The 27,495-nt window shown below is 44.3% G+C and overlaps 1 protein-coding gene across 1 annotated transcript in view; it reads right to left on the bottom strand.

Annotated features, from left to right (window-relative positions):
• tecta (tectorin alpha) overlaps positions 1-27,495 on the bottom strand; it is a 38,621-nt gene that overhangs the window by 2,233 nt on the left and 8,893 nt on the right. Inside the window, exons 9-32 of the mRNA XM_080483379.1 lie at positions 26,273-26,613; positions 24,410-24,422; positions 22,702-22,984; positions 16,701-16,801; positions 16,301-16,365; positions 16,063-16,202; positions 15,688-15,975; positions 14,481-14,618; positions 14,192-14,357; positions 13,353-13,765; positions 12,604-13,174; positions 11,898-12,508; positions 11,238-11,808; positions 9,112-9,740; positions 7,831-8,488; positions 6,535-6,734; positions 5,520-5,900; positions 4,389-4,675; positions 3,462-3,742; positions 2,524-2,634; positions 1,794-1,996; positions 1,166-1,329; positions 332-580; positions 83-245 (exon numbers count right to left, since the gene is read on the bottom strand). Of these exons, the coding sequence (XP_080339505.1) occupies positions 83-245; positions 332-580; positions 1,166-1,329; positions 1,794-1,996; positions 2,524-2,634; positions 3,462-3,742; positions 4,389-4,675; positions 5,520-5,900; positions 6,535-6,734; positions 7,831-8,488; positions 9,112-9,740; positions 11,238-11,808; positions 11,898-12,508; positions 12,604-13,174; positions 13,353-13,765; positions 14,192-14,357; positions 14,481-14,618; positions 15,688-15,975; positions 16,063-16,202; positions 16,301-16,365; positions 16,701-16,801; positions 22,702-22,984; positions 24,410-24,422; positions 26,273-26,613 (7,027 nt within the window). The remainder of the gene's footprint in view (positions 1-82; positions 246-331; positions 581-1,165; positions 1,330-1,793; positions 1,997-2,523; positions 2,635-3,461; positions 3,743-4,388; positions 4,676-5,519; positions 5,901-6,534; positions 6,735-7,830; positions 8,489-9,111; positions 9,741-11,237; positions 11,809-11,897; positions 12,509-12,603; positions 13,175-13,352; positions 13,766-14,191; positions 14,358-14,480; positions 14,619-15,687; positions 15,976-16,062; positions 16,203-16,300; positions 16,366-16,700; positions 16,802-22,701; positions 22,985-24,409; positions 24,423-26,272; positions 26,614-27,495) is intronic.

Below are 27,495 nucleotides of genomic sequence, written 5' to 3'. Positions count from 1 at the left end.
CGACACACACGGACACGTGCATAACAAGAAACAACAAAAAGTCAGAGTGTCCTCTTCGGCGCGCCCCGCAGCCTCTCCTCACCACTTTGCAGGCGTTGGTTTCCGAGTCGCACAGCGAGACGTCGCAGTGCAGGTGAACCTCGTCGTAGTCCCCGATGAACTTGAAGACGGTCACGTGGAAGCGGCAGGTCAGCGACACGCCGTTCTCCGCCATGCCGATCGTGTTGTCCTTGATGTTTGGGCACCTGAAGGGGGCGGCGGGGGGCAGAATGTTGGTATAAAGGAATAAACCGGGTGACTGATGGGCTGGTTGTGGGCTGAAGCTGCTCACCCTCTCTCGATGATGATGTAGCGCAGCCGGTCACTGCTGTGGCGGGACGGCGTGGCCCAGCACATGTTCACGATGAGGATGAGCTGGTTCACGTCGGCCCCCTCCACAAACACGCCCACGTAGAGGATGTCTCGGGTGCTGAGCACCACCTCGCCCTCCCTGTACGGGTGGCGGTACGAGGAGTTCTTGTACAGGGCCATCTTGGTGATGAAGTTCCCCTCCTGCGTCGGTAAGGTGAGGTTGATCACGCTAAAAGAAAAAGAAGCCAAAAGTCCGTGGAAGTGGATAGCACTTTAAAAATAACTAAAACGCATTCAACAAGGAAAACCATATTTATGGTACACATATCTTTTTAAAAGAAATTTTTTTTTAAAGACATCCAGTGATAATTTCATTTGACTATAAATTGCGATATACTAAATCACTCGCCAAAAGATTAAATTCCAAATGAATGCTATTTATGGGTGTTTGTTTTTGTTGACATATTTTGAAAACTAAAGTAGATCTGAACTTAAAAGGAGGAAAACACAACGTTCCCGGTGGCTTCCACCAGAGGGCGCCCGAGACGTCTAATTGTGTCAAACGGTACTGACTAAAATTCAAGAAGTTTGCAGGACAAACTCAAAAGTAATGACTTTTTAACACGTGTGGAAAACTTCTCAAGGCCTAATATGAATTGAAAGAAGACATGTGTCTGTATGGAATTGAAAAATGGAAGGACAAAATCATTATGTGCACATTGAAACGTGAGCATAATGAATCAGAACTCTGAGATTCAAGTCTTGATTTAAAAAAAAAAAAAAAGCAGTCTCATGTCACTCCTGTGTGTCTGACCTGAGCATGGGCTTGAGGACGGTCTCCAGCGAGATCTTCAGGTCCAGCTCGTAGGCGCAGGAAAACTCCACGTTGATGGTTTTGTCTCTGGTGATGACGTTCCCGGTGTTGTTGACGCTCTCTATCCACACTGTGTTCTTATACATGATGTGTGTGCCGTTAGACTGTGAGGGATCGACGGTTCAAACAGAGTCAGTCAGTTCGTCACTCAACGTTTAAAGCGCTCAAAACGCTGCAGAGCTGCTGTCTCTCTCTGTCTATTATATTAGTATTAAAGTGTTATTACTATTAGTATGTCGACATCATCTGTGAATCAATATGGTTTTAATAATTCATATGCGAGGGCAATAATTCCCAATCATGTATCGTGTTTATTTTTTTATTTTACCTTTATTTTACCAGGCAAGTTAATAGAAAACTCATTTACGAAGATGACTTGGTCAAGAGGCGGCATACATATATATACATACTGTGGCTACTTCATCTCCTTGCCTCTAAAAACTGGTGACATCCTGATTTTAAAGCATCTTCCTCCCACTAAAAGATGAATAAAAGTGTCACAGCAACACGACAATAGAGTCTGTGCTCGTGATTAAACAAGAAAACACCATAAAATTTCAACACTGACCAGTACAATGGAGCCGCAGTGTCCTTTGGTGTTGTTGATGTGGAAGGAGATGAAGTCCTCGCCCTCGACGCCGGAGCAGCGCTCGTCGTTGATCCTGACGTCCTCTCGCTCGAAGCCCAGCTGGAACAGCTTGCACTTGGAGATGGAGACCTCCATCTGAGCGTGCTTGCAGGTCACCTCCGCCTGGATGATGTCGTCTTCACCTTCGCGGGAACACGACACGAGAGGAAAATTGTACTTGAACCGATCCATCGAGCATCGTCTCCAATGAAAGTGACAACCACAAATTCGCGGCGTGAGACGAAGACCCAGAGACTCTGCTCAATGGCTAAGAAGACACAGGTGCGAAAAAGACGAGACATGAATGTAATCGAGATCGAGTGCAAAGGAGGACAAAATATTCCGCGTGTTATGCGCAGTGAAAACATGAAGAATTTAGACCTACAGCTCAGTGGAGATCAATTTTATCTAATATTTTAGCATGAGAACACGGCTCAGCCCGTGAAAGCAGGTTGAAGTGTGCCTGAAGTGAGGAATTCTGGGAATATTCCCTCACTACGTCCATATCTACTGGGTTTCGTCTTGTTTTTTCTGTGGCGTTGGCGGGCTGTACTATTTCACTCAACACCTCTCAAGTTTCCACTGCACACTCCACAGTAGAGGACCACGGCTGTGGAGGACGTGAGGCGTTACACGAACATGGGGAGTTAGAGCCAGACGAGCCGCTCACCTCCGGTGTTGGTGGGTAGCTCGGGGCAGCCGCACAGGTCGCCTCCGTTCTCCAGCTCGCAGGTGAAGTTTGTGCAGATCTCTCCTGCACAGGGGTCGTAGATCCATTCTGCTAAAAACAGGTCCGCGCACAATGTTAGCTGTCGCGCACACGCAGAGGCTTCGCCACTGAAGTGAGAGCGTCAAGGAGTTCCACATCATTTGTCTGGATAAGCTTTTCTTTTTTTCAATGAGAGACACATTTGATTTAAAAAAAAAGAAAAAAAGATCCAAGTCCTCCAAGATCCTCTTTATATCTACTATGCCATCTGCACTGCATACACAACATCGTTTTTATTCTTTTAGTGCCAGAAAATATACATTTTAAAACAAAGGGTCAGGGCCTCAAAACATTTGGGCCGTGGGCCGTGATTGGCCCGGGAGCCAGATGTTGAATTTGCCTGAACAACAAACGGTAATATGAGATATAGACATTAATACTAATTTGGTTTTTACAGTTTCTTTACTAATAGAAGTTAGAAATAAGAAAGAGTTTTTGGGATGTGGGCAAATTTATATATGAATTGTTCATATATATAAATATGTGTGCAAGTAAAACTAGTACAATTAACAGTATGCCCAATTTTAAATATATGTACAAGATATAATGTAATTATTTATTTACTCATAATTATAATGTGTGATAGTCGTATTTACTAGTGTTTTAACTGGATTTCATAAGAAATCCAGGTAGAAATTTTACAAAATAAAATAGTGGAAGATTGGCAGATTGTTGACACTTTTACTCTTTCCAAAATATTTTACAATCTCATACATTTTGTAGTGATCCTTGCATTTTGACCAATGGAAGGACATCTCAATGAGCGCTGTTATAAAGGCTTTAAAGTCAATCTGGTTCGCAGTGTCGGTTGAGGGTCTGGAGTCTCACGGCGCCCTTACAGCAGTTCTCCTGTGTGATCCACTTGGTGGTGAGCGTGCCCAGCGAGCGGCAGGCCTCGGCGTAGGCCGCCAGCGAGCCGCAGACCTGCGCCTTGCGGTGGTTGTAGCAGCCGTCCAGGTAGCAGGACTGGTAGAAAGGCCGCGGGTCCAGCAGGCCGTGGCAGGGCTGGAAGAAGCCCTTCAGCTGGGTCAGCTTCTGGCAGGCGTCCTCACCCTGCAGGGCCAGGATGGCCGTGTTGTCGCAGGACTGGGCCAAAGCCACGTACTGCGTCTCGTCGCAACTGGAGGAGAAAGACCAAACATCCAAACCCCATATTTTAAATGCATGTGTCTACAGTTGTCAACATGCTGCAGGGGTCGCAGAAAAACTCGAATTCAGATAATTGGTGGGGACAGTTTGAGACATTTGATGGATAAAAATCAGGAAACTACCGCGAACACTGAGAACTGTTTCATTTAGTGAGCAGCTACCGATTCAATCAAAGTAACATTGTAGGAAAATTCTGTGTATAATGATCCTGGTAACTAAGATCTATGAAGGTGGTCCAAGAAGGAAACTGGCGACAGGGTCAAAGATGGCTTGCAAATGACCTCGTGATAAACCAAGTCACAACTTCCAGGACCTAAAGGACTCCATGCTGACATCTTGGTGTCACTGATCGCTCCCAGGGGGGTCCAGTGAAGTTGATGCCTTGATGGGTTAGGGCTGAATGGTAACGTGCAAAATATCAGCCAAGGGGTCACCTTCTATTCGGATAGATTACCGTGATCAATTTCAAAAGGAAAAGAAATCTGACTATTACATTTCCCCCGCTTAATAAGAGTGGAGTTTGCAGGTGGCCATACCCGCAGAGAAAAAACAAAACGCTTATTGGCAGATGATTTGCTTTCCCATTCTCCACGTGCACGTCTGTCATCCTCACTTACCTGTTCTGCATACCGTTGGTCTTCCAGCTCTGGGCCAGCTCCAGCGCGCTGACGGCCGGCTTGCCCCTGGAGGTGATGTAGTCGTCGCTGGGGTCCCCGTTGAAATTCCCACAAAGGCCACACACCTTGTTCTGCAGCCGCTGGCCCATTGTGATGCTGAGGGTGTTGAAGCGGTTGTAGCGGACCTGGATGTCCTGCGGCGTGTCGATGACGATGAATCCTTCCGATGTGGACAGGCGTGTCATCAGTCCGGTTACGAAGGGCACTGAGACGGGCGTGGCGTTAACCTGAGGAGACACGGGGGGGGGAAGGAAAACTATTTTCAAACTAAAATCCAGTAAACCACTTCCAAATAAAACACTGATTACGTGCTTTGAAAAGGGATCTACGTGTAACAGCGGTTTTAAAATAGATTTAAATACATTCTTTAAAATAAATTAATCTTGATGCCTTTTTTTTTCTAAATCCACAATAACATTAAAAATTCCAACTGACAGACCATTGTGCAATTCATGACACCAATAACCAATAAATATTTCTCCCTAGTTTTGACGACTGGTACCGTTTGATCCACTGTTTTACTTTGCCGGGGTCACGGCGGGGTCACGGTTGCATGTTCTTCCTGCACATCTGCAGATTTCCACATTCCACATTCAACTCCCAAATTGCTTTCTATGAATGAATAGTGTTTTTAGAAATGTCCTCAGGAAGACTAATGGGAGGGTTTAAGATTAAGGAAAACAAGCCCACTTTCATTGGAATGACGTGACCAAATGCCAAAAACCTGGAGAAGCCCTAAGAGGCTATTAGTGGCAATGCAACTGGTAAACTGACCTGCTCGGGTGCTTGGGAAAGAAAGATTTGAAGGAAATTGGTTTGTTTGGTTTGATAAAGGCTTCTCTGACCACGGATGATTGGTCACAGAGAGAACCAGCAAACATTTGGTCCTTCGGCAAGAAAAAACAGAGACTGAACGCACATTCAGGCTCAAATTCATTTGATTTGTAGATTTAATTTCTCTTTGCACATCAAGCCTCTAAATATGCAGTCTGGTGTTTTTCCACTTTTTGTTCACATAGCACTATTCATTTGCAGAAAATAGGCCGGAGTCATTCAGTAAGATTCTCCCACCTTGACAGTGCTGCCAGATATGAGTATATTCTCCTCATTTATGTACAGGTAGACGTGAGAGATGGTGGTGAGGTTGGGCGTGCTCCACTTGTCGAAGTTCGCGATGAGCTGGAAGGAGAGGTCGGGCAGCTTGTGGCAGTTCGTGGATAAGACGAAGGAGCAGGAGGCCGGCAGCCGCAGCGAGGCCCCGTCGAACGTCCTGAAGACGCCGCCGCCCGAGGCCACGCAGTGCTGGGAGCGCCGTGCGAAGCAGCCGCGCACGCCGTGCCGCAGCGTGCACTCCTCCTCCGCCTTGCAGCGCCTCGGGTCGCACTGGACGAGGTTCCGCCCGATGCACTGGCATCGTTTTGTGCAGTCACTGTTCCAGAACAGCTGCTTGGGCTGAAAGTGGATAAAGATTTGCATCATCAGCTGACACTGCTGGCTCATAGATGTTTTGTTTTTTTTCTCAATAATTCCAATTATTTTCCGGCAAAAAACATCAACTGTTTTTATAATTTCAGTCAAAACAGCAAATAAATTTAAACTCAAGCTTTATCAACGTTTGCAAACACTCTTCCATTGACATGAATTCATTTCAGTGGTTTGTTTCTCTATTTCTAAAGGATTTTTATGACATTTTTATGACATTTTTGGTGTAAAGGTTCATAGTTTTGCTGTAATGGTTTGCTTTCTAACATAATGTCTGTGCAGGTTGCGTTCTTGACCTCATAGGGGATTGTCAAGCTCTTTGTTATGCACAAGATGCAATATTTTGGAATCTTGTGTGACCGTTTATGTGTCGGCCCTACTGGTGACCAGTCCACGGTGTACAGCTGGGTTCAGATCCAGGCCCTGACCCATTTTCCATAAAGCATTTTGAATAGGAAACAAAAGCCACTGCATCCCTAAAACGGTACCATGAAACCAAACCATATCTAACTTACCCAGACACGGTAGGGAAAAGTTTGAGTGACTGGTTTTTGAACGAGAGTTAAATGACTTATTCACGTGTAAAACCGAACGTAAGACTGACCTCATAGTACTTGCCATCAGTGTAGCAGCCACAGTTCTGAGGCAGGATGCAGTTCTTGCCGTTGAGCACGTAGCCCTGGTCGCACTGGCAGCCCTCCACGCAGTCCTGGCTGCAGTCCCTCTGGCCGCGGGCGGGGGCGCACTGAGGCGAGCACACCGACATGCAACTGGAGTAATGGCTGTTAGGTGGACAGCTCTGGACTGGGAGGCAGGCAGGTTGGTAAAGACGTCAGCAGTGGTTCGCGAGGGAAACTTCCTGAGTTAAAACTAAGCAAGTAAGTAAGTAAGCAAGCCTTGAATAGTTGACTGTGCCAATTTGCTCTTTTTTTTTTTTTTTTTTTACAAGCATCAGGTCAATGCTTGTGTCCTAACCGCCTGGAGCAGGGCTCAAACCCTTGCAGGTAATTGCATCGATTTGCTGCAACACATTCAAAGCTTACTAATGAGCGTCAGCATTATTGCATACAAACAAAGAAAACATATAAACAACCATTTGTAGTTTGAAGGAAGTTGTGATGTGACTCTCGAGCTTCTAAAAGCATCCAGCCGAGCACACACAGACCAAATATGGGAGCCTGAGGTGTTTTTGGCTTGAAAACAAAATCAATGCAGCTGAAAGGAATTTTGTTTGGCTCGCAGCAATTCATGCGCGGAACTTGTGATACTGTCAACAGAGACAACATCCCAGACTCTGGGGATAATCTACACACATCACAGTCAGTTGGAAATGGTGCTTGTTTCTGGAGAAGACACAACAGCTGCCATTGTTGTGGACAATAAGGCCTGTGAACAACCATGAATACTGTTAATGTGTTTTTTTCAGTGGGAATCACAAAGGGAAGTTTTGTAAATGTGTGCAGGAATCCAGGAGAAAAACAATCTCACACCTGCTCAGATAGATCTGGATTTATGTGAGCATTCGTGATGTGCCGATCGAGAACAAAATATCAATAACTATGAAACCATGCATGTGTGTTTTCAGATCACTTGCATGTTAAAGTTTTGATCCTAATTGAGTTATAAGTTTTTAGGTAATGGTGTGATCTTTCATTGAAGTTACGGACCTATTTCCTGTTGGTCGGTCGAACTACGTCTTTTTCCTCATGTGATTAATGTTGCCACAATGGCTAAAGGATAAAAATGGTGAATATTTGTCTTGGTGAGTATTGTGTGAGTGTTCTATCAATATCGTGATACAACAAATGCCCGATGAGCAACTTGGGATCACCGACTTCTGAGAACTCGGCATCCCTGTACCCACAGCCAAAAATCACTATTGGTAGTCACATCTACTCACCACACGGTGTGTCACTCCTCCACCCTGTGACCGGTACCCCTTGAGTCTGACACGTGCTGGCATAGATCTGCAGCCAGTTGCAGATTGTATCCTGAGCCCCCTGATCCATACAAGTGTCCTGCAGGCAGCTTTGATAGAAGAAAGCAGGCGCCACCTTGCTGTGACAGCGTGCAAACGCGCCGCCCCGATCTACGATCAGCCCGCACAGCCTCACCGCCTCGGGCTCCACAAACACATACAGGCCGTCTCCGATGTGGAAGCGCATGCCCGTGCTGACTTCGTTCGTTTCGTCGTCGGGGACTATGATCCCGTTGGCATCGGCCACCATGAGGGGGCCGTCGCTGAGCCCGTTTTTCTCTCCCAGCCCACAGCGCGGGCAGGAGTCTCCGCAGCCCACCTGGCAGAACGTGTCCCGCTCTGCCCAGGTCATGCCCCAGTCGGAGGTGGTGAGGGTGGGGGGTGATAAGGGCATGCCCTGGCAGAGGCCGCAGGAGGCGTTGTAGAGGTCGCGGGGCAAAGTCAACAGGAGCAGGGTGTTCCAGTCGAAGGCCACCTTCAGGCCAAAGTCTGTCTCCAGAATGAGCTGCATGCCTGAGGTGATGATGTTAACCTTTCCTGGTCCCAGCTTCAGAGGAAGGTACAAACGCTCCTTATTCACCTGAGTGAGGGGAAATTCAAGGTTTGGCGTTTATTCTTTGAGCTTATCCTAGGCACACACATTCCTGAAGAAGCAATTTCTCGCATCAAGTTCTAATTTCTAATCCAAGCTGACTTGCTTGAGGGCGGACCCAGGTGATGAAAGCATTAATGGACACTATTAAAACTAACTGAAAGAGGGTTTATGGATTCCTCTCATTCTAACTGGATGTGTAAGAGGGAGTGATGTGGGGGAAATTACAGATAAAGTGTGCGAGTGTGCACACGGGGTGCTGCTTATGAGTGTGAGTGTGTGTCATTTCTGTTTCTCCTCAGATCTTTTACTCGGTTTGTGAACCCGGTCCAAATGTCGCTCAGGGTTGGGGTTTCGTCTGAGCCAAATCCAGCCTGATAAAAGATGCCCATTGAAATTAGATCCGTCTTAAGCCAATCAAAGAGGAATTCATCCTCTGCCCGGTTATTCTATCGGCTTGATTAGAAATAACATGCCCTCACAAATGCAACAACCACGACCTTCACAGGTCATGCAATAGAAAAAAAAGAAAAAGAAAAGTTGGTCAGAGCTCATGCTTAGTTATCTCATTTACCATAGCAGGTTTTCTCTTAATGAACACAAATACTTACAGTGACAGTGTTCTTGTAGCTTCGTGACACCTCTATTTCATACTCGTACACCTCCAGCACAAAGCCCCTCACCCAAATTGCCTGGCCAGTGTCTCTTTCCTCATTACGTGCTGCCAATTTAAACTGGGGAAAAGCTCCGCTGATGGCTGTGTGGTCATTAGTTTCTCTGCCACAGTTGCTGGTCGCCATTCTGAGGGTACAAGAACTCTGCAGCTCAAATGGTAAACCACCAAATGGTAGAAAATGTCCATAGCCGGCTGCCACACACAGGGCCTCAGTGCGTGGCTGGCAGAAATACAGGCCATCATTCTCCTGGCAGTACTCCTCAGGGTGACAGGGTGCGAGCTGACAGTATACGCTGTTGTCGGAGCCGTTGCAGTAGCAGCGCTCCTGGCACTCCCAGTCGGTCCAGAAAGTCTGATTGGTAGCCAGCTGGCGGCCGTGGCTCATGCAGCCACAGTCGCTACGAGCCACACACAGGCCGTCCCGAACTGCGAAGCCGTCCTCACACTGACACCCCTCCTGACACGGCAGCGGGCACGGCTCTTCAGGCTCATCCAAGTTGGCACAGGTCAGAGGGCAGGAGGTGGTACATTCATCAAAATGACTGTTATCTGGACAAGGAAGAGCTGAGACAAGAGAGGAGGAAGAGACACTGTGGGCGAACAGCAGACAACCACACAAGGAAGTATTTATAAAAAAGCTTGAGCTGAACAAGTTTTGGCATCTGAAAGAGTCAATTTCACCATCCATCCATGGGTTTAGCATATTAAACATGTCTTTACTGGTCTTATGGTTAGCTGTGCACATTGGAGGCCAACAGTACTGTTGCTGATAACAGAAAAAAAAAGCATTAAGATGCAAGTGTATGAAAATTACTAATTACGCAATTTGAATATTTGTTTAGAAATGTGGCGAATTACTTCACAAGTTACTTCCAAAGTTCAAATTGGGCATTACTTGTATTAGTTTTGCGCAGTTAGGTTCGATAATTCAAAGGCCTAATGGTAATACTACTTCCAGAAAGACTGAGTATGTAAGATTAATTAGCCGGTCTTCTTCCAAAAAACAAGACTTTAGTAAAATAGTGACTGAGCTGCAGCTCTTGATAATGCTAAAGCTAACAGGCACTCAGTGGGCAGGAATGAGAGATAACAGCCTTTTTATAATAAAGCATGACTTTACTACCCCATTATACTTGAGACGTAAAATGAGATGGCGGGGCAGTGGTTAGCACTTTTGCCTCACAGCAACAATGTCTGGTTTCAAATACTGTCCGGGCCTTTCTTTGTGGAGTTTGCACGTCCTCCCTGTGTGCACGTAAATTTGTTCCCACAGTCCAATAACATGCATATGAGGTGAATTATTGACTCTAAATTGCCCCGAGCTGTGATTGTGAGTGTTTCCCTCACACCCAGATCCCTAGCCAGCCCGGTCGTAACAGTGGTTGTTCTTTATATGTGACGCCATTTGTCAATATGTACTAATATAAGAATACGGTTCTAACCCAGACCTTCACCTAATAGATATGCACCAACTTCAGGAAAAAAAAAAAGGAAAGTTTTGACATGAACTCGAAAAACTCGTTCACATATGAAAGATATTCAAGATACCTATTGGTAGATTTTTGGCATTTTCCACAGAGACGGTGTGGTTAAATACCTCCACCCTGGATAGATTTAAATTTAGTCTGCATTTCTTGATTCAAATTTTAATCAGTTGAAAACATATTGAATTGGAAAGTTGAAATCATATGTTCAAGTCTTTGGAATTAACTTCCAGTTGACAATTTTTGAATAAAGATAATACAAAACAGATGATAACATATATTTGCAGGTGAAGCTAGTTTGTTTGCTTTTATTTTGTTATCAATAGGGAAAAAGCCCGCTCCTTTCTATGTATGTATGTATGTATGTATGTATGTATGTATGTATCCATTGTCACCCATTATCACAGTGGCATGCAGTGACATGTAACATATGTGGTTATGGTTCATCTTAAGACAAGTCCTGTTTTTCCTGTTTAAACACATTTCATAGGACAGTCTCCGTATTGATAGAAGCATGGAATATAGTTTAAGAGGTAGACATAACTGTTTCTTTAGGAGTGAAAGCATGTCTACTCACGGCAGTTGGTCGCACTCCTCCAGTAAGTGAGGGCGATTTGAGCATCCTGGCAGGCCGTTGCATAAGCCTGCAGTGAGGAACAAAGGGCCGAACGGTTTCCTTCTCTGACGCACATGTTATACAAGCAGTTCCGGAAGAATGGCGAGGGGTTGACCACTGCGTGACAAGCCAGAAATGAACTATTCCCGGGGTCATTGATGTTGCCACACATCCAGGGACTCTGGTAAAGACGTAAGTCTGTGCACATGCGATACAGGTCATCACAGTCCCCGTTGCATGTGAGATCATCAGCGATCGATCGCCACCCTTCTGTGAACAGGTCAGTAGACTCTGCGATGCGTCCATTGGGCAGCCGAAGGTCATCAGTGGAGTTGCTGTTGAAGACGCCACACAGACCACAAGTGACGTTGTAGTAGAGAGTGGAAAGGGAGATGTTGAGGAATCCCTGGCGGGTGTAGTGGACTCGAATCAAACCACGCGATTCGACCACTGTGGCATTGCCTGGTGCTCTGTAGATCATCATTGTTTCCATTGGATGGACGTATGGGAGTCCCACTAGTTCACCATTAACCTGGAACAAAAGAGTTCAGTTCATTGGTTTTCAGCGGGTGAAAACATGTCACCAAAATGTTTTGACAGTTTTGTACACAAAATACATACCTTTACTGTGTCAAAATCCAACCCTCCCATCTGTGCCTCCATGTTAGCCACTGTTACTATCACAGGTCTCTTCCAAGCTGGTCCTTTGTTCACCAGTCGCCTTCCTATCTTCACCTCCACCATGGAGCAGTTCACTGGCACCAGGCCACACAGCTTCAGCAAGTAGTAGGAGCTGTCGTCTGGGAATTGCAGGTAGGTGCCATCGAAGGAGGATGTCACAGCATTCTGGGTGATTGAGCATACTCCTTCCCTCCGAGGGTAGCAACCCAGCAAGCCCACCTCTGCCACACACACCTCACCCTCCTTACAAGACTCATTGAAACAGGAGACCTCCCCAGCTAGTCCGCAGGTGCAGCGGAGGGTACATTCGCCTTCTTCGCCGCTGGGGCCAGCCCAGAACGTGTCATTAAGAGGGTAATAGAGGCCATTATGCTCACAACCACAGTCTTCACGCTGCACGCAGCGGCTGCCACTGAGAACATAGCCTGCGTCACACTGGCAGCCCTCAGTGCAAGGATGAGCGCAGTACAGAGGAGCAGTGAGGTCTGAACAGGAAGCTGGACAGGCACTAGTGCACACTTGGTAATGGCTGAACTCTGGACACGACAAAGCTGACAACCAATCAGAAAAGATAGAGAAATATGTTGGATTACACTCGGTGAGTCTTAATGAATTCAGATATTGAGGAATATATGCTGAAACTCACCACAGAAGGTGCGAGATCTCCAGGGTCGTATTGTCACACCAAGGGCCTGACAGGCCAGTGCATACGCCTGGATGGCCTGGCACAGAGTGGTGATGTTATCCCTGTTGCTGCACATGTCATATACACAGCTAAACACAAAGGCTGTCGGGTCCACCACAGCTCTACAGTCCCTGAAAGGTCCATCGGTTTTGTTGATGAGCCCACAATAATCCGAACGAAAGTAGAAGGCTTCTGTAACCGGGTCGCACACACTGCAGTTCAGTGCACATCCATCTGTACACCTCCAGTCCGTGTCCTCAGCTCGCCAGCTACCTCCCAGCTCCACCACGCTTTCCGCCAAAGAGCCATCAGGCAGAACAGGATCATCCGCAGGGTCATCGTTATAGTTGCCACAAAGACCACAAGTGTTGTTGAAATAGGAGCTGGGTAGGGAGATGGATGCATAGTGTTGGCCATCATAGGTTACCAGAAGTCCAAAATCTGTCTCTAAAGCAACAGCCACCCCAGATTGGTACACCCTGATAGCACCAAGTTGCAGTTGGACTGGTAAAGTCTTCATCAAGCCATCCACCTAGAAAGACACAATTTGAGAATATTCACCTGTTGTTTTGCTGACAAACTTTCACTGGTATGGGCTGATAATGATAATGGTGACAATAAAGTATTCTATTCCAAAAAATAAGACAATTATCAAAATCATAAGATGGCGCTTTCCATATTTTGCACAAATTACTCTTGCAAATTCTCACCTGAACAGTCCCAAAGCTGCCTTTTGGTAACAACACCCTGTGACCATACACATCCACCGTCACATCTCTGAGCCAAGACACGGAGGCGACGCCACGGTTCTCATTTTTGGCCTCCACGCTGAAGAAGGGCAGCCCTGCAACTTCCCAGCATGGCCGAGCCAGCAGATAGGAGCAGGTGCCCTGGAAGTGATAGAGGAAGCCATCGAAGGTGTGGTAATGGGGGTCCCCAAAGACCACACAAGTGCTGCTGCGTGTGGGTTGGCAGTAAAAGGCCCCTTCCAGCTGCTCACAGGTCTCGAGCTGCCCACATGGAGCCTGTTGACACTGCACCTCGTTATCGATGTCCAGACAGCGACATCGCTGGGAACACTGATCAGAGAGCCAGAAGATTTCCCCTCGTCTGTAGAAACGACCTGCAAGAATATAGAATTAACATTCAGAGGCATATATACTGTCGAGCACTGCAAGCAAAACAAGAGAATTGTTCAGCGGTCTCCAAGCCTTGTTGTGGACCAACCATTTCCTCCATTTTTAAGGTCTCTAAGAGGCTCATTATTGGACTTTCTTATTCATCTTCTTCCAACACCCTTTGTCTCCTGTATCCCCCTTCTTAACACCAATGCCTTGCATCTCCTCCCTCACTGCATATGTGCATGTCATCACCAACCATTCTTCTTCTCTTTGCCTGGCAGGTCCATCCTCAGCATCTTTAGCGATCATCTCTTCACAAAAATGACTGAGTCACCTCTTTCTCAATAAACTTTCCAACAGGAGCTGTTCCTCTGGTCATATCTTACCTTGCGTCAACATGATTGTCTGGTTTCATTGTTCTGACTCACCATTGAAGCTGCAGCCATTAGAAGGATTTATCAGTTCAGTGTCCACACGGAAGAACCAGCGTCCAGGAACATTCACATTGGTTGTCTGTTCAATGTTCACCACGTCATTCGATCGGGATCCCGGAAGGTTGAAGAAGTGACCAATATCACCACCGTTAAAACCTGACTGAAAAGGGGGAAAGGTGTGAGGAATACATACACGATCGAATGCTTTTCTTGCGGCTTGCAGAACTTGAAATGATTATGATGAGTGTGAATTAGTTTTGGGGATGGGATGCTGTGAAAATACCTGAGCTGTTGTCCCACCCAGTCCCGTTAAAGGATCTCCACCACTGGCAGTTCCTGTGCTCCATGTGATTTCTCCGTAGTTAAACATACTGAAGAATGCCATCCCGTCTGCGATCAGCACAGTCTGGAATGTGTTCACCTTTTGATCAAACAGGAAGAAACAAGAGTTTAAAAAAAGACAAATACAATGTCTCAGTTCAAACTGATAATTTAAAGACTCGGCTTTAACATGTTAACCTGGATAATGAAAAATGGTGGGTTGAAAAAACAAAAATAAATATTTTATTTTCAAAGTTTATTTTCAGTTTTTGGCATACCGATCATACTGTGTCAAAAGTGGTTAACCACAGGCTAATACATATGATGCGTGACGGAAACTTTTAGTTTAAATAGTGTTGGATGGAAGCGTGCAAAATATGCAACAAAGAATTTCTGCACCACTAAAGCAATTCAGTTCTTGAGAGTCAACTCAAGGCTAAAAACGTACCACAGATGCCTGAGCTAAATTCAGTATTGCACTTCAGTTTTATTTGATGAAAACATAATTCTTTGATGTTTAGAAAACACAATATAATAAACACGATGTGTAAACATATATAGGTGTATTTATTGATTAAATCATCTATTAATAACCAATGTTAATGACTTTTTTTTGTATGAAATACCAATATATTGAGGCTGTAAATATCACGGCTCCTAACAGTTATTTAAAGAAAAAAAAAAAAGGTAATACTAGTTGTTAAACATATGGGACTATATGAGACTATTTCAAGATATAGCTGGGAACTTTAATACTTTCAAAAGTAATAACTCTCAGGCATTATTTTAGTTCACTACCCTCAAAAGTGAGGTCCATCCACCCATAATATCCTGCTCAAAAGTTGGACCACATTCATCAACAGACTCATCCCACCAAGATACACTGCAGAGTACCACAGGAGATCCTTCCTTTCTGTGGCCACCAAACTGCACAGCTCACTTTTGTTTGCTATTTTTTCACTGTCAAGCTCTCCTCTGTTTGCATATTTGATTTGTAACCAGAGGATAAAATGGATCATTTTTTTCCCAAATTGACCAAAATGTCTACAATAATTCCCAAGGGTTAACAAAGAGAGTAAATGTTGAGATCTATGTCAGAAAGATTTTGTGATCTTTGTTGCTTCACTTTGCAAAACTAATGACTGAGTTACAATGATTCTGGACTTTACCGGAGTTGTCTGGCTTCCTCCATAGAAAGTAACCTGATGCCAGGTTGCAATAAAGACCCAGGTGGCAGTGAAGTTGGGCATGTCTTTGAAGTACTTTCGGACATCTTGTGTTGCCCGCTCCAGTGTTTCTGGCTCTGTGGATTCTCGGTAGTAAACGTCACCGCGAATGCCGTTGTGCACATCTGCCCAGAGTGGAGCAATGAATGATCTGCTGTCACTCAGGGGAAAACCCTCGGGTGTGAACTGGCTAACCTGCACATTGAAGGAGATTACGCCGTTGTTGTTTACCTGTGAATCAGAAAAGACGGGATGGAGTTTAAGCATTCCGGAAAAGTATTCCCATTATGGCTGTGTCAAGCTGTAATACTGACTCACGTAGATTGAACGGTAGGGTACATTGAAGAAAACAAAAGGGATAAGCAAAGTTATTTCTGCAGAACTCCCATCATCCATCTTGGGGGTCTCTAGATCCCTATGGCCAGGTCCATATGGATACAGGATGTCCTGAGAATTAGCTGAAGATGGGATACTGTGTCAGCTTGACAAAATGACTGATTTGGATTATACAGCATGAATTGCACGCGCAACTATACGGCGTTGTTAAGTTTCATACCTCTTCTCTCTGCAAAGATGCTGAAGAGATGGAGCAGAATGATTGGACAGCCTGGCCTGACCATTCTAACGGAGAGAAGCGGGAGAGAGGTCAGATCACACACGTCTTCATTTGTGCTGTATTCCGTTAAAGGTTATGGAACTGCAGGAAGACATGAGTCATAGGACAGCTTCTCAAAAAACAAGGTTGTTGGACAAAAGCTGAGAGGAGAGAGAACCATCAGGCTAACGTCACGTTACTTCTTTAAGATCAGGCTCCCAGGTCTCCCCAGAGGGGCCCTGAAAAGGCCCTATTATGCATGCCAGAACAATGTGTCAGGATCACATTTGCCTTATAGTCCCATGTGAGCTGGCAACAGTGGACTACAGGACTCTGTATGCCTCAGTTCCCTGCAGCTGACAGGACGGGTCTGCTCTGCTCCGGGGTCTCTGTGTCTGAGGCTGTGAGGCTGCTCAGGACCTCATTACCACTCCTGCTTGGGACCCATCCATGCCTTGTTGGCTAAAGGGGAAGGACCGTAAACACTGGGGCACTAATGGCTTTAAGTGAGTGGGTTTGAATTGCCAAGGTCATCGTCGTGGCCCTCAGGGGTTGTTCAAAGACGGGATTGGCGAGCTTCCCACGGGAGAAGTTGAATGTAAAGACAAATTGACAGATTCTACACTCGCTATACGACATTCAAACTGGATTGTTTAATGAACTGGAGTGAAACATCAAAAGGTAGTGTGTGGAGACTGTGAACTGAAGAAACCCCGCCTTATTTTAAACATCATCGTTCCCCGTTTCTGCGACATACATTGGTTTTATCTGGATATCATTGCAAATTTTCCCCAATTTTTTTTTTAACATTTTGGATTGGAAAATTACAGCTCAGGTTTAAAATCTGTCTGTGAGTTAATAAAATAAATCTTAGCCGAAAATTAACTAAAACGTTACCAGCTACCTGGCTAGCCAGCATGAATCCAGTTTGTGGCAAATAAAGTGTATCGATAGTCTCCTGTCATAAATTTAGGTTTTTGTAGTTCAAATGAAAGCAGACCTGAGTTGTCCAGCCAAAGAAGTTTGTCAGCAACTTTAACCAGAGAGTTTGCCGATATGAACAATAGCAATGTTGTTTTTTATGTATATCTGTTGGGTGGTTCCTTTTGAATGCTTCCAGCTTTGCCAACAGGTAAATTTTAGGAATTTCACCTGCATTTGCTGCAACATCACACGCCAGGTGGCTTTCTAGCTATAAGTTTAAGACCCTTTTCACACGGAAACAAGTTTTGGTGTATCCGCATAATTGGATAGGCATTCTGTCCACATGAGGTCAGTGTTTTCGAATTGCAAAGTTGTAGAATTGGCTCCATTATTGGATAAAATCGGAAACTTGCTAAAAGAAAATGCCATGGTTATCGCTCAACTTTTTCCTTCACCTGCATGTGCTAACCCACAACATATTGGTGGATTATAAGGTTGGGTTTATTTACAATTGTGTTTTGGAAATGGAGATTAACATATACCACAAACCTCCAGATCCTGTTTTTTGGAGTTTCTTGCGAATGCTTGATCTCCTTTTTGTGATTTTATTTTGGGCAGTGTTACAATGTCACTACAGGCCTGGTAGAAATACTACAGCTTTCAGTATTTTCTGTGTGTGTGTGTGTGTGTGTGTGTGTGTGTGTGTGTGTGTGTGTGTGTGTGTGTGTGTGTGTGTGTGTGTGTGTGTTGTTGTTGTTTTGTTTGTTTGTTTGTTTGTTGTTGTTTTTTTTTTTTTTTAAGAAAAACACATTTCTTGATGCAGGTTGTGTAATCAGAAATGTTTTCCGCTCCATGTATATTGGGGTCCACATCTGGAGCCTTCACATGAAGAACAGTGTTTTCCTTTGAGTTCAAAAGTAATATTGGCGCTCATGTCGTCCTTATTGTCAAAATGTTAAATCTGGAAATCACATCATTTAAGTCTGACTGAGAAAATGAACTTTTGAATAATTTTATTTGAACATACTTGTTTACCCTAAATCTTCTCTCTGTTCGGAGAGCATGGAAACACTTTGGGTTTGTAGCATCTGGCACGGAATATCTGATCTCAGTTACATTGCCCTCCCAAATCTCTGTCATCTCTCTAATGTGTGACTTCAGTCTGATGTTATATTGTGTTCAGGTGTGCCAAACCTAGTGGACACTGCTGACAGACGTCTGCTGGACCGTCATCAGCCTCTCATCATACTTTGTCAACACCAAGATTACAGCAATTGCTCTTTTGACTCTTGCGGCTCACATCTCATCTGACAGGCATTATCTCCCTTTCTCTGGTGTTTAAGACGCCAATTAAGATAAAGCCTGAACAAGACTGTGAAAAATGCTTATCTCAGGGGTCGTAGTAAAAAGAGACCACCCTCTGTTACCTGAGATGTTAATTCAGTCAATGAAACATATCAGGATAGACAGATGTCATGACAGATTGATAAAAGTCATAAATGAGCGTAAATGTTCCTGCTGACAAGTTGAAAGATTGAATGATTTGTTCTCATTATTCTGAATCTAAATTTAAGGGCTATTTCTATTGTTTTCATAAAGTTGCTGAAAACTAAACAACATTAAAATCATAGAAGAAGACGGTTACTTATTGCACAACATTGATAAATAAACTTGCGATCAATCAGAAGGAGTAGAAGAGCGACTCATGCACTCACCTGCTTTCAGAAGATGGACATTGAGCACCTCACTAGTCTAACCTGGCGATCTCCACACAGCAGTGTCCCATCCAGCAGAGGACCATCCACAGAGTGATGGCGGTGATGCAAAGGGAGGCAGAGGAGGTTATGAAGGGTATTTGGAGCAGCTGGATGTCCTGGTAAGGAGAAGGACACTACTTCCAACTCCACGGGAGCTCCAGCGGAAGCTCAATCAATCCGAGTGTTTGTGTTTTGCTCAAACGGATGAAGTCCCTTCCAGGAATGACGTGGGGGAATTTCACTGTGGAAAAGCTGCAGAAGTGAGCTTTGCCTGAAGAAGCAGGTGCAAACATTAGCTGGGATAGTGTTCGACTTAATCTGAGATCAGTGTTTGGGGAAGGGGGTAGGTGGGGGGGAGAGGTGGGGGAGTTGAGAGGAGGGACAGCGTAGGAATCTGAGAGAGAGAGAGAGAGAGAGAGAGAGAGAGAGAGAGAGAACGAGAGGAGCAACAAGCAAGAAGGGGAGAATGGAGGTCAGAGATCGGGAAATAACAGAGGGAAGATGGACAAACAAGACTGGAGAAATGTTTAAAATGCCGAATGAAAAGGAATGTTTTTGTCCAAAGAGAGGATAATGGATGAATGCGAGGCTTTCAGGAAGACTCTGACATTGACAGGTGTAAAGAGCTGGATGATGATTTAAAAGTGTCTTTGATGGACACTTTAGCTTTCTGTCCTGATGTATCACCTTCAAATCTCACAGTTTTAAACAGCTAACGCAATTTTCTGTTGATAAACCGAACAGAGATTCAGTCTTTCCAAACAAGGGTAAAATTCGGTTGGTGCCAAAGCCGCTACGTCTGAAGCAGGCCTCAGTTGCGATATTCCCTTCTGGGCAGAGTTCACTCAGTACAGTTGAAGCTCAAACACAAACTCACAGAAGTAGTACAGTCTCACTCTGGGGTATTTATGAACAAAAAGCAAAAGTACACACGGGGTCCGAAACCTTGCTTTTCAATCGGCGTGGGAGGTAAAGTTACAGGATTAACATGAGTCACTTTGGATACTCTTGTGTGCCTCTTTTTTTTTTTTTTTTAATTAGGAACAGCCTCATTTACAAGGTTACACAAGACACTTCATTTCCATAGATGCTGGAGAGATAGTGAAGGGAAATCTCAGGTGGATCCCCGCTGATCGGGTCTGGGAAGGAAAGGGCAGTCAGTTGGGTCTTTGTTGCTGGTGGACAGTGGAAGTAATTGGAGAGGCAGGGAGCAAGACGTGTGAAAGGCTCCAGGACTCAGGGCAGGGCCGGGGCTCCCATTAAGCCACACCGAGACTCTCTACGGGGGCTTCTTTTATACCTCCCACGTCTTGTTGTGTAAATGCTCACATACTCTTAACTAACCTGTGAAAGAGAATGTTGTACAATGAGAAAAGGTACAAAAAAAAAAGAAAGAAAAGAAAAGAAATGAAAAGTCAACAGTTACAGGTGACTTAATGGGCGAAAGGGGACTTTCCCGATCAAAGGTTTGTGTTTTAGGAAATGTTGAGGTGAGAGAGGCGGAAAAGAGAGGCTGATGGACCCCGTTTCTTCAGCGACTATTCATTCAGACCAGAAAACATGATCAACTGATAAAACCTCTTTTTTTACTGAATGCTTGGGTGGCCCTCTTAACTGTTTGTTTTCCACAAATTCAAATGCCAGGAAATCAACAAATAACAAGTTATTGTTTAAATTTTTGGACTTTCTTTTTTTTTTTTTTACCTGACTTGTAAAGTCTCAAAACAAAAAAAGACTGGATTATATGCCATTTGGTTGTGTGTAGCCGTCTCTAAATGGAAGTGATCGAAAATGTTCTATATACTTTTTTTTTTTTTTTAACATTTTATGAATTATTGAGTCCTGGTTTCCTGCAATATCATGTAGCATTCACAATTATTATTATTTTTACTAATTATGACAATGAAAAGGTTTAAAAATGCAATTACTCTAACTTGCACAAGTTTGATCAGGCATATCATCACATATGGTGTCCATGGGGCAAAGCACAGTGTCGTTTGGTATTATGAGAAGTAGCAGAAATCTCAAAAAGAAGCTTCCTATACATTTATTTGGCTCATAGCACATTTGAACAACATAAAATGAAGTTTCAGAATTGATCCAATTTTACTGGACTGAAGACATCAAAAATGACACTGAGGCAATCCAAAGAGGCCTTTTTTCCAAGTTGGATAATGTATTGGTTCACTATTACACTATTAGATCTCTTTCTGTATGTTTGTTAAGATTATCTTAATTCTATAACTGGGACATCAAAGTCACAAAATAGCTACAATAGACATCTTACTGAGATTTAAAGTCTGGTTATTCTCACTAATTTGATTTCTGATGTGGCCAAATAACTTCATGTCTGCCTGGTACATGACTTGTAAATCTGTAAGTAAGGAGTATAAAGAGTAACCCTAACACAGCTTGTGGAAAGGATTATTGGCTCAAGTACAGATAAATACAATAGAAATGCAAATAATATTCAAGAACTCTTCATTAAATAGAGCTTGATCTTTTATTCCTCCAGAAGTTCCAATGGTAAAATCATCAAAATGGTTGTTGGTTTCCAAAGACAAACTGTGAAAATCCACATTTGAATTGCATCACAGATCTGTTAATCTAACATACCAATCGACATCGGTCATACTGTAAGCAATGCAATTCTTTGTTAAGCCATTTTTCAAAATGCTCGTCACCCGAAGAATGATCTACACTTGACGCAAATCGCATCAAAGGTCTGGAAGCAGCAGGAGGGTATTGTGTGGGAAAAGGGTCAGAGTATCCAGCATCACAAGTTCAAGAAAATCCATCAAGCCTGACCTTCACAAAAAAAGGTCCTGGACTGGATACTCACTGAGCTCTGTTTGGCGGTCACCTAATCCGTGGAGCGGGCCACTCTAATTCAACCCCTTATGCCCAGAAGTTGGCTCTTCCCTGCCCTCCTCTCCTTCCTTTCCATTCACAATGGTGGACCTCCTTCCAGTAACTCAAACCTTCTTACCCCAGTGACTCCTTCACCTCAGTGCACAATAGTCCTCCTTCAACCCCCCTTGCCCTCGGTCCCACTTCATAATGCAGTGGCGCAGATCAGGAGTAAGTTGGACTAACCAACCGCACAGCCAGGTCCCGTCTACGCTACGAGGTGCGAGAGAAACAATGGAATCACAGCCATCTTCTCAAGTTTGGCCTGACCTTTGCATCAGCAGATCTCATCAAGCGACGTGACGTAAGCCGAGTACTGTCGGCTCGTTTCATAAGCTAAGTTTCATATATGTTGATTGGGAGACACACAGCAACTTTTAGCAAAAGAATAGTTGACCTATGCTGTGTTTGTCATAAAGAAAAAAAAAACATCTTGCAATGAGCAAAGATATGACTTTACCATTTTCAAGAGAAAAAGTCATCATTTTATCACAAGAAAGAAAGAGGTTTTCAAGAGAGACGATGTCTATCAAACTCAGTGGTGACACTCTGTGGTTGGAGGGATTGCCCGTGATGATCAGCATAAAGGTCGACTTTTGATCAGAGATAATGAAAAACACTGACACCAAAAGGAGTAGAAGCTTTACAAATATTTGAAACCTAATTTGGTGGCATAGCGATGATGGCATTTGAAGTATTTGTATCAGTATTTCTGCTGAGGTTCTTGACAAAGAAGAACAATGTCCCAACTCCTCTTTCGCTGCCATTCACTGAGAAGAGGTTCCTCTTGGTGACGGTGCGCTGAAGGAAGGGTGGCATAGATATCCCGTACAGGATTAGAGCCATGCGGCCGGAATAGAAGGCAGGAGGGAAATAGAGGGAATGCCCCAGAAACACAACACCGCCTGACACGTATGGAATGGACTCTTTGCAAGCTCGGGCCGAATTGCTGCTGCCAGAAAGAGAGAAGATCTGCAGAATTCCTTCTCCTCCAACGGCCTGGAACTCGGCCAGAGCAACGGAGGCGTGCAGGATCACCACGAGTACGCTTTGCCTGCTTGTGACAGAAGACATGCGCCCACCTCATATGGTTTTCTTTCCAGGACGTTGAAATGATCCAGTTAGTCTCCGTAATTGTTTGTTTTTTGTCGGGACAATGAGTTGGAGAGTTCATTCAACCTGCTAAATACTTGGATGCAGCCTTTGAATCAATCACAGTATTTTAAAAACATGGTGGCATATTTTTTAAACCGCAGCAATGTTTATACAAACTGGTTCCACAAATTCCATCATGTAATAGAGACTTAAATATGATTTTCAGATCAAATATTAGCTTTTGTTGTTTTTTTTTGTTTTTTTTTTTTAAAGGTGAAAATGGTTTTCTTTGACATTTAATATTGAAATCAGGAGGCAAAACGTCAAGTCCTCTTTTAATTAGCTCTGTTATTCCCCAAGGGGGTCCTGCACACCAGCATGGGAACCACGACTGTCAAAAGTTTAGAGGGGTTGCTGCTGATTTAAGCATAAGGTGAGTTCTCACGGGGTTGACAAAAAGAAAGGACCAACAATCACAAGTAAAAACACGAGGTTCGGGGTCTTTTTGCTGTCAAACTATAGCAGTAAATTCCTTAACCACCCAAACTACCTGTAGAATTTAGACCTAGACCTTGACGTTTGACCCAATTGCTCTCAAGATTTAATGAAACCATCCCTGGATAAAGACAAATCATCCCTGAAAATTTCATGCAATTCGGTTCAATAGTCTTTGCGAAAAGTTAGGAACATGCATAAATACATACATAAAAACCAATAAATAAATAAATAAATACAGGTGGACAAAGGCATAACCTTCGCAGCCAACTTTCATTGGGGAAGGTAATGATTGTGGGAAAGGGACGTTAATATTAATTTTGTATATATGTTCAAATAGATGAAAGGTGTTGTTAATACACTGCTAAAATGGGAGTCAGATACAGAGAGACAGATACATTATATTTGCTAAATTTAACCGCTCAAAAACTCTCAAAAAGGCAGATGAATTTTCAGCAACTTGTGTTTGTTGCTCTTCTCAGACACGATCCGACGCATAGATCCAATTATAACAGAGCATGGATGATGCTGCAATGATCTGAAATACATATAATTTATTTCTTAAAGAGAAGTGAAAGCAACATTATACAGTACAAGTGAAGCATTGTGATCTCAAGAGAGGAGAGAAAAAGAGTCAGGATACACATGAGGAAATGGGAGCGTAAACGTGACATAAATTAAACACCATTTTCTAAACAGCACAAGGCAAACTGCACTTTCAGATAAAACACTTTTCTTCGTAAACATCTGTCGATAAATTCTGCATTTTGGTATCACTTGAAGGAAAGGCGGACTGAAGCGCGGTTAACGTCCCACAAACTCAAAAATCACAAATGCCCCTTGAAACGTAGTTTCCCCGAAACAACACGTTTCTCCCACACGCACTCACCGAAATATCGAATCTAACAGAGAGAAACACCAGATCATGCAGCGACCCACCTCACCATAAAATAATCATCCCATCGCGCTAGCACTCATCAAAATAAAATAAAAAAGTCCAACACAAGCCAAGTCAAGAACACAAGAGTGATGTCCAGTTATCTGCTACCCAAAGGATCCAGATGGCACAATGAGGAAACACATGTTCACATGTTTTGGATTACACAACCCTTATTTAACGGGGGGGGGGGGGGGGGGGGGGGGTTAAGTGTTCTCACACATGCTGGAAATAATGTCAATTTCAAAAAGTGTGAGCCAAAAAAAACCAGTCCAGAAGCCAAACACTGGATGAGACGAGCATGAAGGGGGGAGACGGAGGTGGATGGGTTGAGGGGCGAGAACATGTCGGGCGAAGCCGCGCTAACCTAAATGCAGCGGAAGTTTCCGTGACACAGCAGCTGGTGTGTGGTTACCATACGGAGAGAGGGAGTGAGAGAGAGAGGGAGTGAGAGAGAGAGGGAGAGACGCTCCATTCATGGGCTGGACAGCCAGAAGACTTGCCGTAACCTGAGCATCAACACTTCTTTTTCTCCATCTCAGACCCAAACTCACCCCGCACTTGTCTCGTCTTTCCGCCCGGGGCGTCGTGACCGAGCGGTAGTGGTGTGCTCTACGGCAGCTCGGGGGGGGGGGGGGGGGGTAATTCAGGTTATTTCACTCCGAGACACTTCACTAGAGGCAGAACTATGTAACCTGTAAAATCTCCTCTGCTTTAATAAAGGGTATAAAAATAGAGCCTCTTTGAGTCGGTCATGGTTATTAAAATGTGGGGAAAAAAGTGATCTTGTTTATTTTTCTACATCTAGGTTATGTGGAAATGCGCACAAAATGTTATTTATAAACTATTGGCAACACCAGTCCCTTTAAGGTAAAGCCAGGGGTCCTCAGAGTGTGGCAGAATGAGTCCTCCTCTCCCAGTGTTCACAGTTCACTGAGGTTTTTCCACTTTATAAGGTTTTAAAATGACAGATGAATGTTCATTTGTTGTCTGTGATTCTGCTCGTTTTTGCACTGAGTTATTTTAATTATCATGAATCATACTGATAAAGATGTGTTTTTAACAAACTTTAAATTTTTTTCTTCTTGTCACGATTTTGTTTTCACAAATTAATGGTGGAAAAAAAGAAATGACACTGGGAAAAGCCCCCCCCCCCCCCCCCCCAACATCCCCTATAGTTCCTGATGCTGAGTCCCTACGGAAGCTCTCTGGCGCCCCCTCAGTCAGGGCCTTGTTTCCGCATTCAATTTCAGCCTTTTTTCGTAGCTTCCTAAATGCTGTTTAATCCCAGGTTTGACGCAGCAGCAGCATCACCAACAAGCAAAAGGTTGTTTTTGAGCAGGCAAATTTGTCAATTACAATAAAGTACTTTTGCCATTTCTCTGTGCAATCAGATTAAAAAAGGGGTTATTGGAAACTATTTCCAGCTTTTCCAAAACATAAAATAAACAAATTTTACTTTATTAATCCTCTTGGTGAAATTACCTTTTTTATTGATCTGCTTTTACCCAGTCAAATTGGGGCACTCCAGGGAGCTGATGGGGGTCAAGGGTCTTGCTCGGGGACCCACAGCAGCGACCCATCAGCTGTGGATCACTTATGTGCAAAAACACAAATGCATAAATTTTGATCACTAAGATGGACAGCACTTTGTCCCCCCCCCCCCCCCCCCCCCCTACATTCAAAACTGTAAAATCATTTTCGGTCAAGTCAACACTTATTATCCAGTACGTTCGCTTTCTATTTCCTTTAAATTCCAAAACCTGAAATAATGCTGCAAAAAAAAAAAAAAAATCAAAAATCAAACTCCTCAACTGTCCGAGGAGCTGCAGCGGCCCTTCACTCTCTGCACCACCAGGATCTCGTCTCCGTCACGCATGCTGAAGGAGTGCAGCGCCCGGGAGCCGCACTTCAGCTCCTCGGGGCCCACCACTGAGCACATTTCCCGGTCGATGTAGAAGAGTCGGACCCCGTTGGTGGGCAGCTGCAGCAGCGTTTTGATCTGTTTCTTCAGGTCGCCCACCGTCTGCTCCAGACGAAGGCTGAGGGCCTCCTCCCTCTCGCCGAAGCGAACCCTGACTGTGGCACAGCGGGGGCTCAGGTCCACCTCTGCCAGCGGCTCCAGATGGCCGTACTTGGCTATGAGGATGTGGTACCTAGAAGAAATCAGACTCAAGTTTTTGGATCTTTTTTTTTTTTTTTTTTTTTTTTTTACTAAATTGATATCAGGATGCTTCTATTTAAATACGGCACTGAAGTTGCAAGAGTGCTTTGAGAAACATTTTTATTAGGGACTGACCGATTAATCAGCCGATTAAAGCTATTATAATTGATAATCGGACAATTCGTTCTGAATTCCAGTCGCTAGTGGGGCTCGCTCGCCTCTCTCAGGCTAGTTTAATTTCATTCATGTTTGTTTTTTTTCCCACCCGGTCTGTAACGATGAACACAAATCATCACGATAACTAAAGTGGAGGGTCTGCTTCGACTTAAGTTACTTTAAGGTAAATCGTTCAAGCGGTTAATTGGAATATCGCGAGAGTGACTACATGGTGCCGCGACGCTAAATGCTAACCTTGAACCAAAAACTTATTTGAGGGATTCAGTCATCGTCTTCCAAGGTTTCCGTTCGTTTCAACTTGATCGTCCAACTAAACATGGAGCTATAAAGAGGTGGGTGGAAACCCACCTCGCGGTGTGTTGGGGAGTCAGAGAAACACACGGTCCTTGCCGTGAGAAAGCTCGGGGCCGTCTCGGGGGAACGCGCGCTCGCGATAAGGACCCAGGAACGATTAAATAAAATCCAGGAAAAAAGGCCTGTGCTTTCAAAGCGACTGGAACAGCTGGGCCAATCAAAGCAATTCCACTCTCCTCCTCTCAACTCCCCCGACAAAGCCGGTCCCCTGGCCTGGGTTTCTCCGGCCAAGAACTCTCCGTCCACCCTGGGAATTCCTCCTCTAAGGCCACGGCGCACAAAGTGCCTTTCTAATGGAGGCCACTTAGCAAAAAGGCTTCATTTAAGGTGGTAAGCACAGTAT

This window comes from Lipophrys pholis, assembly GCF_963383615.2.
Source record: "Lipophrys pholis genome assembly, chromosome: 16".
Classification (NCBI taxonomy): Eukaryota; Metazoa; Chordata; class Actinopteri; order Blenniiformes; family Blenniidae; genus Lipophrys; species Lipophrys pholis.
Note: the sequence above shows the minus strand (reverse complement) of the source record. Positions and strands in the feature narration are given on the sequence as shown.